Source organism: Haliotis asinina, chromosome 6, assembly GCF_037392515.1.
Source record: "Haliotis asinina isolate JCU_RB_2024 chromosome 6, JCU_Hal_asi_v2, whole genome shotgun sequence".
In the NCBI taxonomy this organism is placed as follows: Eukaryota; Metazoa; Mollusca; class Gastropoda; order Lepetellida; family Haliotidae; genus Haliotis; species Haliotis asinina.
In genome coordinates this window covers 42,721,047-42,735,592 of record NC_090285.1, presented here as the reverse complement: position 1 = coordinate 42,735,592, position 14,546 = coordinate 42,721,047, and the positions used below count along the sequence as shown (strand labels likewise).

General features: G+C 36.6%; 1 protein-coding gene across 1 annotated transcript; it reads right to left on the bottom strand.

Moving 5' to 3' along the window:
• Positions 1–95: 95 nt before the first annotated feature.
• LOC137286471 (ciliary microtubule associated protein 1A-like) lies at positions 96–8,808 on the bottom strand. Its single transcript, XM_067818361.1, has 6 exons — positions 8,588–8,808; positions 7,575–7,805; positions 6,471–6,660; positions 3,114–3,238; positions 2,056–2,196; positions 96–909 (listed from the first exon to the last, which is right to left on the bottom strand). The coding sequence occupies exons 2-6, from the start codon at positions 7,782–7,784 to the stop codon at positions 817–819; spliced, it is 759 nt and encodes a 252-aa protein (XP_067674462.1). The 5' UTR covers positions 7,785–7,805; positions 8,588–8,808; the 3' UTR covers positions 96–816.
• Positions 8,809–14,546: the final 5,738 nt, after the last annotated feature.

Here is a 14,546-nt window from a genome sequence, read left to right as displayed (position 1 = left end):
TTGTTTATGTGAGCGAGGGACTAAATTGTCCATTAGCCACGTAGTTCTTACATCTTTCGTCATAAGATTTCAAGAAAATGATAACAAGATAACTCTTTTTATCACACAGGTTTATTAACCTCACAATGTTTATTCATACATACATGTTTATTACAGAGTTAGCACAAAACACGCCCCTGACAAATTATGTATAAAAATATAGATGCATCAATACTGGTAAAATCTGACAAATTAGCACAAATACTTTTGATTTCTGTGCATGTTAAATATTTGAAAATTAAACATTTCAAAAGTCAATAGACCAACAACATGATGTATGCCTCACAAATGCAAAATTCAAAGAAACTCAAAGTTATAAATATACATGCTTATAGGGCATTTAATAGAGAAATGTACACAAAAAAATAAAATATTCAAATTGTAATACTGTAAATAACCATATGAACAAATATGGTCATCTGAAATCCAGATGAAAATTATTTTGTTCCTCTTTGATTTTTCTCCTACCACGAAAACATTTGCGAAACAAATTGGTAGCAGCTACTGGTCATTATATGAATTCATGTTTACATCTGTAATACATACTGTAACACAAAGAACAGATTTTAAAACATAAGCAATGCTCCCATCTTTGGCAAAGGTTATTGTACATGTACACAATGTGACAAATTAAACTCCACAATACATAACAGTGGTAAAAGGCTGCTCTGTACAAAATACACAATGTGACTGAGGAAGGTTTTGATCATGAAATGTTTTTCGTTCTGTGTATTGAACAATGTGTTTTGATTTGTTTGTGTCAGTTGCCATGGATACCTATTCTTGAACATCAACAATGAGTGGGGCAAGATACTGACTGTGGCGGATTCCAAAGGAGAAGTCAGGTTCCTTTGTCTTGTGAATCCAAACCTAGAATGATAAAAACTCACTGTAAAAACTCACTGGGAGAAAGTGGTGTCATCAAATCAACTGATAGACTCCTTCACAGAAGCAAAATGAAAATGAAACTTGAGTGAAATTCAAGACGACATTCATTTTAATTTATGAAGACATTTATGCCACTGTTCTAAGTGATCTTAGTGCTAAGGTGACTGTAAGTCGCATAACATAGACTTAAGCTAGTCTTTGTGATAAGGAAAGGATGCATTGTACAACAGCACCCAGGTGGGACAGTTGTTAGTGTGCTGGCTAGCCATTGAAGTCATCAGTTGGTTTCCCATTTATGAAACCAGTTCCTGGTATTTCCTCACCTAAGATTGCTAAATACTATAAAAATGGTACTGATTGGTAGATCCAGAAAGCTGAGCAATGAATGCACATTCCCAATCTTTCGCTTATCATATATATCAGCTTGAGACCCTTAGGTACTGCTCACTAATTTATAAATATCCTTAATGTAACTCTGGAATATCCTTAATGTAACTCTGGTATTTGTTCTTCTGCCGATATTTCAGTGACCAAAAATCTGATTCTTCTAGTCAAAGTTTCACTGCAAGATACTAGGGTTGGGTATTGCCACAATTTTTGTATGTGTTTTGGTATGTGTTTGCATATTGCAATATATATTGTGATATATATGAAAGTCTAACACATGGTTTAGGTAATGAAATTATTGTTTACTTTCTATTGAAACAATGCCACTGGCCAGTGTCAGGACACATATCTGATTGTACAAGAGATCAGTTGAAAATGTTTCCAGACTGAAGACTTCGCTCTAAAGTTTTAAAACATGAGAAAAAGTGTTTGCATCAGTCTATGGAATTTTGCTTTTTTTTAGTGAGTGCCGATATCAATCTATTTTGTTTTTATCTATATGGTTTAAAAGTCACACGAATGCAGTGGTATGACGAATAAACATTCTCAAAACTATTAATGCATAACATACAGGAAATACAGCATCATGGTGACGGAAATTGCCGATCAGATTGGGTGAACCAGTTGGTGGAAAGTGTACCGCAGTATATCATATTGTGAGGTTCACAGTACAATATACCTGTACTAAGGTCCAACCCTACAAGATACACTTTATCAGCAGTATTACAAATGGAGACTTACATTCTCTGGGGAGTGAGCTCCAGGTCCTGGCTTCTTGGTGGTGTCCCCAGGCATGATGTTTCTGCTGGTCATACTGTACAGAGGGGCCTTGTTTTTGAATGTGCTGGGGTCGGTGGTCGTGTATGTACCAGGTCCAGGAGCCTGAACACCAACAGCAGTCAGTATGTAATCATTTATATTTATCCTACGATCAGAAATCGACAACTGGCCTGCTGAACTGAATGAAGCTCATGTAAAATACATTCTAGACTTCAACAACAGTTCTACATTCATCTCACAGTGTGCAAAGTGTTCTCTGTTTGGATACACAATGTACTGCTTATCTGAATGCAATTTATTTATGACATTCATCCCCATAGCTGACTATAAAATACTGAAACCATTTTATAACAGCTTCCTGTTCACTATTAGACATTATCAGAGCAATTTTGATCTGAGGCTATTGTCTGTTGGCAGTGAAAATATATCGATGAATTTCACTTTAAACAAAAAGGGTAAATCAAATGATGTGATATTAATTAAGATTGTGAATCCTCATAATTTTACCTTGCCAAATGATCTCTTAAATCTCAGAAATATATTCAACTTAGGATAAATGATGTTGAACAAACAATCATAGAATCAAATCGCTTTTATTGGTTTGAATTACAATAGGGTATGCACTTTAAATGAAACACCGAGCACATGTAGGGTTGGTCTATGTTAAAATGCTCATCACGTACCCACGTGCATTTGTTTCACATACCCTTCTTGTAATACAAACCAGCGCTAGCAGTTTGAATCTATGATCTTTTGTTAAACAACATTTATCCTAAGTTGAATAAAATTCTGACATTTAAATGTTCAGTTGGCAAGGTAAATTCATAATGATTTGCAATCTTAATATCATTTTATTTCATTTATTTTTTTGTTTAAAGTGAAATTCATTGGTACATTTTCAAGGGTCCACCAGACTATAAGATGAGCAACATATCCAGGTTTGAAATTCAAGTGTCCTCAAGTCTGTTATCCAAAAAGATGTGAACAGTTTTCAATAAACATTAGAAGTATCAGATTACCCTAGCTAGATCCTCAGCAAAGCCTCCCGTGGTCTGTCTCCCAGACAGACTATGACAAGCTGCCTGTCTCTTCCCACTTTGAACTGTCTTGCCGATCATGTTGGGCAATGTATAGCTGTTGGCCGCTGTAACATATAAAATAGCTTTAACAATCTTTTTATTCCAAAAGTATTAAAGCTGTATGTTTCAGGGACTAACTGTTACTTTGTATTATGCATGGTTACACTGATAACATGTCTCTGGTACAGTGGTGCTGAAGCAGTGAGAGAGCACTGATGAATGCTCACACTTTCAACCACTGGATTGCCTGGTACAGATATGAACACACTGCAGGCCATCAGGATAAAGATCAATATCTTTACAGATGTTTCTCATTTCTTAAAACAATTTTGTTAATCAATGCCTAATACTCTCTCTGTTGATTTCATGAGGTGGATAAACTTTTGATTTGTTGGATAGCCTGTGTAGCAAACTTTCTTTTTCAGTGAGCGTACCGTTTACATATCATGACATAGGATTGACCTTCCACAAACTCCTTATTTTTCTTTAAACAAAATTTGACCATTCGAAGGTCCAGGGTAGAACAGGCCTTCAGCAACTCATGCTTCCCACATAAGGAGACTATGCTTATCGTAAGAGGTGACTAACGGGACTACGTTGTCAGGCTTGCTGACTTGGTTGACACATGTCACAGTTGCACAGATCAATGCTCATGCTGTTAATCACTGGATTGTCTGGTCCAGACATCACTATATAGATGGGATATTACTGAGTGTGGCGTAAAACTAAACTCACTCACGCAAACAAATTCACAGTATCTTTGTTCATTTGGAATTTTCCAGTCTCAACATGCAGCTTAATTTGATCAAACCTAAATTTTGACAAATAACACTTAATACATGTGCATACTTTCCAACAATGAAAGGAAAGATCGACATACATAGTCTGAGATCACCACATTAAAACACTGCAACATCACCCATATTGGCTGAACTCATCTCAAGTGATACAAAACATTCATTACTGAAGTAGTCAGAGAGTGTCCTCAACCATCGTCAAGAGATATAAGCATGAAGTAAACCGAATGTGGTAGTCTTTTATTGTTGATGTGAATAGTACTTTGTTTGCGCTTGTCATGCAGAAATATTGTAGAGTGAACTGACTAACCCTCCAGGTGCTGAATGTATTCTTAAATCTGTAAAATCTTTCGCAGAATAAAATCAGGATAATTCTATAACTGTAATCCTATATATTTTTGCAGGGTGCATTTTTCGTGGAAAGTTCAGTAAACATCTGTTCACTAAGTTGTTTTCCTTCCACTTCAAACACCTCAGTGATGGTACCCATTACAAAGTTTTCACGACTGATAGACGTGATATGATCAAAACTAGCTGTCATAATTGAATCATGGTTACTTGAAACAATCAGAAAGAGAAGTGGAATTACACTTGTGTCAACATGAAAACACCAGTCCCATATGCGAGGTCAACTAACAATGAATTAAGGAATAGTGGTTTCACTCAAGCAGGACTTTTGTGATTTGTGATGAACGTAAGTGAGCTACTGATAACAAACATTTGCTGATTGTCATCGCTGTTACTGGTATATTACCTTGATTTTTTTTACATATTCTTTTGCTGTTGTTATCTGAGAGAATAAAAAAATTGCGTGTTGTTCCTACTTGAGTATTTGTCATGATTATTGATACATGATATTTTTGCACTAAAAGAACTAAAATTTTAATCCCAGGTGGAAATAACTACAATTGCAGTTTCTTGTTGGATATCTTCATGGAAGTGCCCCAGATTTCAGCACAATACAAAAAAAGAGAGCTATAAAGGAGTCCAATATTTTAAAGTTGTTTTCCTGTGATACATATCGAAATATCTCTTATAATTTTTGAGATGTTAATCTGTGATGTCTTGGCTAGATCGAGACAGTTGAAGGTTTATTATCTTCAATATAAGTTAAAGCTATGGAGTAGAAATGCTATATTTAAAAAGTAGGAATGATCTTAAAAACTCAACATAAATGCACAACAATAACATTTCTTTATTCTTTCTTAAATGCTGCATGAAATACACTGATCAGTTAAAATCCTGAGAATGGCATTTAACATTTAAATCATTCAACAAATGAAGAGTTCTAATACAGAAGCAATAATGATCACTGACATAGTGACTAAGCAATTTGTCATGTGTATCTAGTAACTTAACTTTGATAGGCAAACATAATCTTGCACATGTTTTTAGTTAAAAAAAAATACACTGAAAGAATAGGCAATACAATATCACTGCTGTCCACACATTTTATTAACCAGAGGATTTTGTTGTCAAACGCATGCACAAAGAAATTGATTATTATAATGTTAAATCAATTTGTATCAAGTGTCATGTAGCTTGGTGAATCAAACATGTTGCTACTAACTTCCAGTGGAGCGTTAAACGTGTCTCCCACTGAGGATGACATGCTAGACTGTGTTCAGAGGGGCCTGGATTGCTATGTTAGGGTCTGTATGCTATTGTGACTGTAAAGATATTATCTATCTTTCAGCCTGAGACAATGTGACAGGACAATATTGACAAATTATGTTGTTGAAGTTAACAGACTATTAATGTAGTTAATGTCACTGTAAAGTATCACTCGTGTACAAGGTATGGAGATGTTTCTGGCATTCCCATTGTGATATTGCTGAAATATTGCTGAAGCAGTGTCAAACTATACTCACTCACATTTTAGAGTCATCATTTATGAATAACATTTAAGTAATTGAGTTAAGACTTCAAAGGGTAGAAGTTGTATAGTTTACAAGACCATTACTATGACACAATATCATCCCATAAAGTAAATAGCGAGTGACATCAACTGTTACAGATTTCTCTTAAAAATACAGATTATTATCTAAGGATTACCACCTTACATCATGATAAAATGAACAAAATTAGAAGGTAATATATGATGAGCAGGTAAATCCTTTCTTATATTGCAACAGTTTTTAGGTGCAACAATAGAATTTGCACCTATAAAGGTCACAAAATGGCAAATAGTCAAATGATCTTTTTTCAACTGTTTCAGTAGAATACATCATCTATTAGGCAGAACATAGCGTATGGACTAGGACAAAACATTTGCACAAGGTGTAGAAGCTGATCTCACACTTTACCACCTATATGTAATTATGAAATAAATAGTCATGCTTTACTTTGGATGTGTTTGATTGGGTAAGGAATATGTTTAGGTAAGGTTGGGTTGATGTTAGGTGAGGGAAAAGTTCTATAGTTGCTATTATTTCTATCTTATTCATTTAATATTCTTACTCCTTCATCACTTTCAGCTTCTGAATCATCCATGACTCACCTGGAGTGTTGTCTGTTCTCCTATGTCTCTGTCTCATACCAAAACTGTATGCTGGGTGGCGGAACTTGGCAGAGGGGCCAGTCTGCTCAGGACTGTAAGCACCTGGTCCTGGGGTCATGAATGATGTGCTGTCCTTCTGGCGACTGTATAAGGAGTAATGGGGGGTACCATCCAGTCCATCTCGATATACCTGCAGGAAAGATGACTCATGTTACACTTTATAACATGCAGCAGCATTTAAAATAATCGCTGGCCTGAAGGCCCTGAGCCGTTTGTTATTGTATTGGGCTGGCAGTTTCAAATATCTGCAGGCCCTCATGGCCCTCAGTAAATTATATGTCAATTACTTTTCAACTGGAATGTTTGCCCTTTCATTTTTCTTTCTTAATGTTTGGGAATCATCCAAGATCCATCTCGTTACAATAACTTCCAGATTCACTTCCTGGTACTTCAGCGCTTTGGCTTTGGAATGTCAACACCACTCTAACAAATAAAAACTCCTCCCTGTGCCATTGGCTTCACTTCGTTTTTTAGAAACAGTGTAAAGTTGTGTACAGTGTAATCTATTTTGTATTTATTTGTTTGACTTTCACAAAATGGGCCTGCAGACTTCATTCACTGCCTGTAGATTTTAAAGCCTGTAGGTAGCAGCAGGCCCTGATGGTCAACTGTTAAATGTAAGTATTGCAAACACTCATTACATGTGTTGCTCATACATCCTTCAGATGGGCTGTCAATCTGCTTTTTTAAGATGCCATGTTGTCTAAACTGTATCATTAACAATTTCATGAATAGTTGATGGTTTGGCTGATTACAAAATCTTTTTACTTTTTATAATTATTGTTAGTGATAACCAAACAATGGTACTAGAATATATTCTGAGGAAAAAAAATAAGGAATCACATGAAAGCAGCAGTGTTCCTTTCTTTTTTTCCCAAGGTTTCTTGACATGGTTTGTATCACACAGCTTTTGAAGAAACCTTTAAAAAAACATAAACGGACACATGCTTTCTTATGATCCCTTATTTTTGTCCTCAGTATATATGCATTTTGTCTATGGAGACTTCCGAGAAGGGTATGATGGTTTAGTGATGAGATGCTTACCTTGGTGTCAGGATAGTAGCATGGGCCAGGGCTGCAGTCATCTCTGAATTTTCCATGACGGATGCCAAAAGAATATGCTGGGTATTTGGAATGCGAACTGCGAGGATCATGGGTTGACTGGCCAATCAGATTTGGTAGACCATAGCATGGGCCAGGGCTGCTGTACATGGCAGCAATCGGTCCACGTGGTTTTGTGTAGTTGTACACCATTGTGACCACCTAACAAGGAACCTGATAAGTTCAACAGAAATGGAACTTTTTTTAGGAAAGAAAAAGTAAGCTGTAACAAATCTCTGTTTTTTGTTGTTAATTGTTTTTGGTTTTTTTTGAGGAGGTGGGGAGGTGTTGTTTGGGTTTTTTTTATTCAAACTCTTTTCTTATTTCATGAAACCTCTTGTGTATAATGATGATATTGCAGCTTGATCTTGGTCTACCATGAAACTTTCAAACAAAACATTTTTCTGAAATAAAATCAACAAATCTTACATAATGCATGTGTACAATTTTGGTAAGTGGTTCTAAAAGAGCAGGTAACAGTAAGAGCAATAAAACATTCAGAATGAAGGTGGAGACTGGCAAGTCAACAAATTGTCTGAGGATTACAAGTAGATTCATACAATAAGTGCTCTCCAAGACCTAAAAAACCCAAAACACTATATGAAATTATATATCCTAGCCAAAACATGTCATGGGTGTCATAATTTTCTCAGTACGTATAAACATTTTGATTTAACAAGAGTGGTATGTCTTTTTGAAGTCTGACTCTGAAGATATAAGGCTAGTCACCAATCTAGGTGTAGGGGTCTTCAATATTTTATTAAAATATATATAGGTACAACCTGCCTCACACATTAACAAGTATACAGTTCTTTATAATAGTTATACCACCACCAGCCGAATTACGCTAACAATACAATGAGAAAAAGTGATCGGTTTCTTACAAGAGTCAACGAACTGTGGCTTGATCAGTTCAAACGTTTACACCGTTTACTGTTACAAAATGGAGAACTTACCAATTTAGTGTATTCCAAAGTTACTGAGGTTGTTTGACTGATGGTCTTCGCAATACTTGTTAAATAAGTGAGAACTTTCCTTGTTCTGAGGAATCTACAACACCCTGGCATATAAAGGCACCCTCAATTCTCTAATCGCCTTCGAACCTACCGGTCCGCAGACAGAAGCTCACACCGCCGTCCCTAGCAACGTAATGCCGTGTCCTTATCAACGCATCGATAAGCCGAAACGAGGCACACGTCGAAACGAATAATTAAACCCATCTCTTGGGTCATTACTTAGCCGTTTACATCACGTAAAATGTGACAAAGCTTATAAGATTGTTATTAAACAGAAAACGCGAGATTCAGAGTCTTCCGATATGTTGTCGATGCAGAAACTGAATAAAATAATACAGTAGTCTCTGGACACATATTTTGAGGATAAGTACTAATTTGTGAAATGTTAATTATAGTGAAATCGGCTTACCGATAATTATTCGTAAGTTATTCTGAAATTGTCTAATTTAGAATACACACATGCTCCTTAACTTTTGTCTTTCCCTGATTCTTTTTTTTTATGATCCATTTAAAGCGCATAAACTAAGAAAGTGTGTCATTCTTTATATCTTTTATGAAGAAGGAAAGCGTCCACAATCAAAGAAATTACCAATTGATGAATCCTATCGGGTTCAATGACACATAAATACGTATACGCATCATACAATTAATCAAATCCAGACAATGATGTACTTGTTACATTTATGAATAATTTAAAGCGGTTTATTTTACCACCGGAGGTCATTACGGGAAGTTTTCCTATATATACACATGCCCGCCCATGTACAGCTAATGGCACCCCTGTACCTGGGCAAAGGGTACATTCGAAACCCTAGTGACAAGTCTGTCCACAGAATAAAGACACGAAAAGGTTAAGACGCCTAACGTTATCAAATTACAACATTTGTCGATGTGTTTCTTTTGTAACGGGCAATCAGATAGAAGCAGGGTTTGCAGAGCAACAAAACACATGTCCTGCCATTGGCAACTGTAGCGAATCACGACCATTGTGTTTAAAAATATGAAGTAACGCTGGGAACAATTGAAACAAGTGGTGGGTTGGATTTTGAACACAACAGGTGTGCAATTAATATATACCTCGATATTGATCTACGCTGATATTTCTATAGCTGATTGACTTCGCCACAGACCCCAGCCGACTCTACGTCAAACTCTATTCAGGCGTCCAGATAACGTGTCAAGTATACCGTTTAATCACCGACCTGTACCCTTGCGTTTTTTTAACGACATTGTTCGTTTGTTATTTCTTTATTAACGTATAGTTTATTCTGATTTTAAAATCGACATAGCTACGCATGTACCGGAAAGTCAGGTATTTATTCAAAACGGAAAATGTTTCGTAATTCATCACATGCGGTGTAAATGAATGAATGAATGAATGAATGAATGAATGAATGAATGAATGAATGAATGAATGAATGGGCACTTTGCTGTGACATGTAAACACTGCAGTATGAAAAATGTATTATCCGTTATATAGAACGAAAAGTACCACAGTGAAATCAAACTATCACAATAAAATAATCATTTTCTTACTTGAGGAATTCCAAATAACTCGAATCGTTCACACAAATCGACTTCGACTTCAGTTAACATTAAATTCAAGCTCGGAGAATCATTCGACAGCGAGGCATATACAAGTGGTAAAGCTGATCATCTTGAAAGTCAGTTGACAATATTTATTTAGAGTTCATTATTAATGTCGTATATGTCCACAACTGTCTATAGCTGTATTACTATGAGAACAGTGGCGATATAACAATAGACTCCTTAAGCGTTTGCCTGAATACAGTCTCTACACACCCCACTGAGGGATTATCCCCCAGTCAGACACGGGCAGTTGGCTGTTCATATGAGAAAAGGGATTTACAAAGATATGAATCGATATTCTTGTTACTATGGACGCGACAGAAGTGTCCGATCATTTCGTGTACATGAAACAAAACGTATTTTTTACCACAATTTATCATCAGATATATAGCCTTTTCGTGTCCAAACGTGAACAAAGCAGTCAGACTTTTGTAATTAATCTCAACCTGTATCAAAGCCACGGGTCGTCCTTTGCCCCCTTAAGAAATATTCGTGAGATTGGGCGATTAGAAGACGGGATATTGGTAACGTAAGCGGCAGTTGTTGAGCGGGTATAATCTACAAGCAATGCGATTATTTGTCAGTCTATTGCACCGAGTCGGCCGACGAACAAATATTGGATTAAAACTACGGCCAAGGAGGCTAATCGATTTAGCTTGTAGACAACGGGAAGACAACTTACATAGAAGGTTGTGATGAGACTCTGGGGAGACTGTGACAGAGGTTGGACCGGATTGATATTTGTGAGAAACCGAACATACATTTAGATGTTTCACAATGGATTTTTAAGGTAAGACAACATATGAATCCATATAAATTTTCCATGCATTTGATATTTAACTGTGTATTTTTATGAGGGTATTTAAACTGATGCTCAAACTCATTATTAGTGCAACAGCGTTTTACCTGGGATTACTTTTGTGTGTCCTGGGAACACATATACAGACATTCTGAGAGGGCAAGTTTGAAATGCTACATGGTCAAATGAGTACGAATATTATCTACATGGCTGCACCTCTTTCTAATTTATGCAAAACGCATTATAACATCGCAAGTAGAGTTACAAGAACAGAGGTTTATCCCTTTCACTCACTTCGAATGAAATAGTCACAATTAAAACACAATAATAAAGCAAAACACACGCACACACACACACCTAAAAGAATATGATAGTGTTTAAGAAACTGACAATATTTAAAGCATGACACGTTTCTAATTGTACTTAATATCCATAGCTATTCAGAACAAATCTTTGCATATGACACGTGGAAGACATTTGCAGATGTTTGTCACACTATCGCTGTACGAACAAGCGGCATGCAGTGAAAACTCAAGTATTAAAACCCTTGATGCAGCATACCAGAAAGACGTAAAAGATATATCAGAACAAAAGTATCTTCCTTAAAATAAGTTATCCAGGATCAGATTTCAACTATTAGTGTTCGTGTTTCAGTGTATGTAAGGTGCGGTAGGTTAGCCTAGAGCTTAAATTTTAAGGGGGTGCTGATGCACCACACCGAAAACCCGGGTTCCATCCCATACATGGGAACTTTAAACGAAGCCCATCTTTGCATACCATGGTGTCATCCGCTGGGATATTGGCTAAAGCGGCGTACAACTAAACTCATTCACAGTCATGTATGTTACATGTATGGAAGTCCTTCTTGATACTTACAAATTGCTGAAGTCCTATGCCGTTTCATTATTTTTGTTCAATATTATATGCCATGAAACAGGTCATCCGTCACGGTAAATGCTTACTGATGTACGGATTAATTAAGCTTTCTGGAAGTTAGGTCATCCGTCATGGTAAATGCTTACTGATGTACGAATCAATTAAACACGTAGTTGAATAGTCTGTGCAGTGATGCTCCCTATAAGCAGACTGAAACTCCTCCAGTAAACCCTGGCAACCAAATGCTCCCTGAGCCTTATATTGTTAGTTATTTCTACAGTCTTTGAGAGATAGGATAAGACAGGACTGTAGTTCTTGGGTGTCATTTAGGTTGGTCTTCTTCAGGAGAGGCCTAATGGCAGCTTTGATAAAGGTAGTCTAGGAACACTACAGTAGACAGGGTTAGGCTGACGATCTGCGTCATTACCGGTAGTAGGAGATCCAAGTATTCCATCATGAATTGAGTGGGACCTGGACCAATAATAAGTTCTATTTGATGACTTGATCACCTTGTCAATGTTCATTTCAATGAAATGGGCAAAACTGACTTTCAACGTGTTTGTTGGAGGACTTCTGTCCTCAACATCTACAGTGTCAGAAGCAAACCATGGGAACTTAAGTGTTTCCAATATCCAACGCTCCATATACCAACAATGCTTAACAGACCGCCATCTATGTAGGTGAAATATTCACATTGTGAGTGATATACAAAAGCAGCAGAACAGATTTATCGTTCAAAGCCAAGTTTCAATGCTATTAGGCATTATAAAAGGTGGTTTTAAAGAAGGGTTTTCTGCATTTCTTTACTAACGTTTTAATAAAATAAAGATCTTGCAGTTTCGATCCTTGTCCGACATGCTTACTTAAACGCTGTGCTGATGCCCTTGTGCCAACGCTCCTATCATAGTAAATCAGTGGCTGGCTCAAATCGAGGCCCCCACACCACTGACAAAAAACGAGCTAATACATGCATGTGCTCTGCCGAAAGCGCCATCGATGGTTTGTAGAGCGTTCAAGCACTATCTTCCAGTCTACCTCACAGGTAGTGACGAGGAGATCTGCAATACACATTCCTGACAGCTATGTTGGAGGTGCTTTGGCATCCTGGACTGGCTAATCTGTCTCTGTAGAGGGTAAATCAAATGGAGATCAAATTAAGACAAGAATGATTTGATGTCCAAACTGCCTCCCTTCTCAGGTGATATCAGGAATATATACATGGTTACAGAATTTGGACCTCAAAAGTCAGGTCGGTGGGTCCAATTATTTCTGAATAAATTCCAGTTTTAAATACTATTCTTGAAGTATTTCACAGTGTGTGGTCATTTTACATCTTGGATAACAATAAAATGTAAAACACACATCTTTACATCGATCTTGTGCTTAAGTTGGTGTACGGCGGCTAGATTTATATATAACATACAGTTAATTTCGTTCCGAGGTCATAATACAATAAGGGTACCACTTTGCTTTGATAATATTACAGTTTCACAGTCTTGTATTTCCACATACATTAACCGCTGTATAAGGTAAAGAAGGGCACCGTTATGCTATATTAGATACGGAGTCTGCAAATATCACATGGTGGCTGTCAATCACTTCCTGGATGGTCTTGTATAACTATAGGTGTACATATGGAATGCTTCCTAAATTATCTCGGCAAACTTGTGCAGTTTCTTATCTTACCTCGTGGTGAATCATTCGCTTTTGTCTTCTTTAGATTTTAGTATTAAAATGATGATAACAGTCGACATATTCTACAAACAGATGTACATGTATTATTTGTTTTGTATCGCATTTTGGCAAATGATCTTACAATGAATGGATTTTACGAGACCATCTGTCGCTAGCAAATCTTCTTGTAATGTATGTCAGATTTATTAACAGGTGAATATTCACCTTGCATCTAAATAAATATATTATAACTATGTAATCTGGAAACCAGAGTGTATTCTTCGTGACTCGTATAGTCAATCACATAGCCTAAATCATGGATGTTTCAAAATGCCGGAAGAGACCTCTCGAATATTTACAACCAGGTAAATGTGTCGAACTTGATTCGAAATCTTTTTGCAGTTCTAAGAATTATACATAAAACCCTTATCTGATAAGTGAAGTTGATATTAAACTTAAACTACAACCTAGTACATTTGAATGTGAAAAGACACACGTAGTTTTAACTAACGGTTCTGTTTTTATTTCACAGCATATTCTTTCTGTTGTCGCCTAGTAATAATTTCAGGATAAGTCAAACTAAACATACGGTCCTTTGGATAACGAGACAATGGTGTTTGACAGTAGAGATGAAGTGATTGATCCATTTACAGTTAACATATTTAAAGGGCTAACAGCCTTGAATAAAGAAAAGTGAGACTTTGTACTGATAACTCCGTCAGTTTTCCCCCATCAGATGAGTAAGAGAGCCAGCGCATATGTCAATTAGTTTATAAAAATAAATATACACTATTTAGGTTTCACATAAACAGTCTTAATCAGTGTGGAGAGGAAGTCTGCATAGCTGTACAATAACTAAGCACAATGCTCTTTGAAAATGTGGATTTTCGGTGCACGGTGGTCAGATGTTACACGTCAAGTAGACACGAACATCTTGACACTAATCTACAGAATGAAGCA

What these genes read in the sequence shown, in the direction of transcription:
- LOC137286471 (XM_067818361.1), bottom strand. Translation starts at nt 7,784, where the DNA reads ATGGTGTACAACTACACAAAACCACGTGGACCGATTGCTGCCATGTAC. An exon ending in GCTACTATCCTGACACCAAG is followed by an intron (nt 6,661 to 7,574) that starts GTAAGCATCTCA and finishes TCTTTCCTGCAG; the next exon opens with GTATATCGAGATGGACTGGA. An exon ending in TTGCTGAGGATCTAGCTAGG is followed by an intron (nt 2,197 to 3,113) that starts GTAATCTGATAC and finishes GTTGGTGTTCAG; the next exon opens with GCTCCTGGACCTGGTACATA.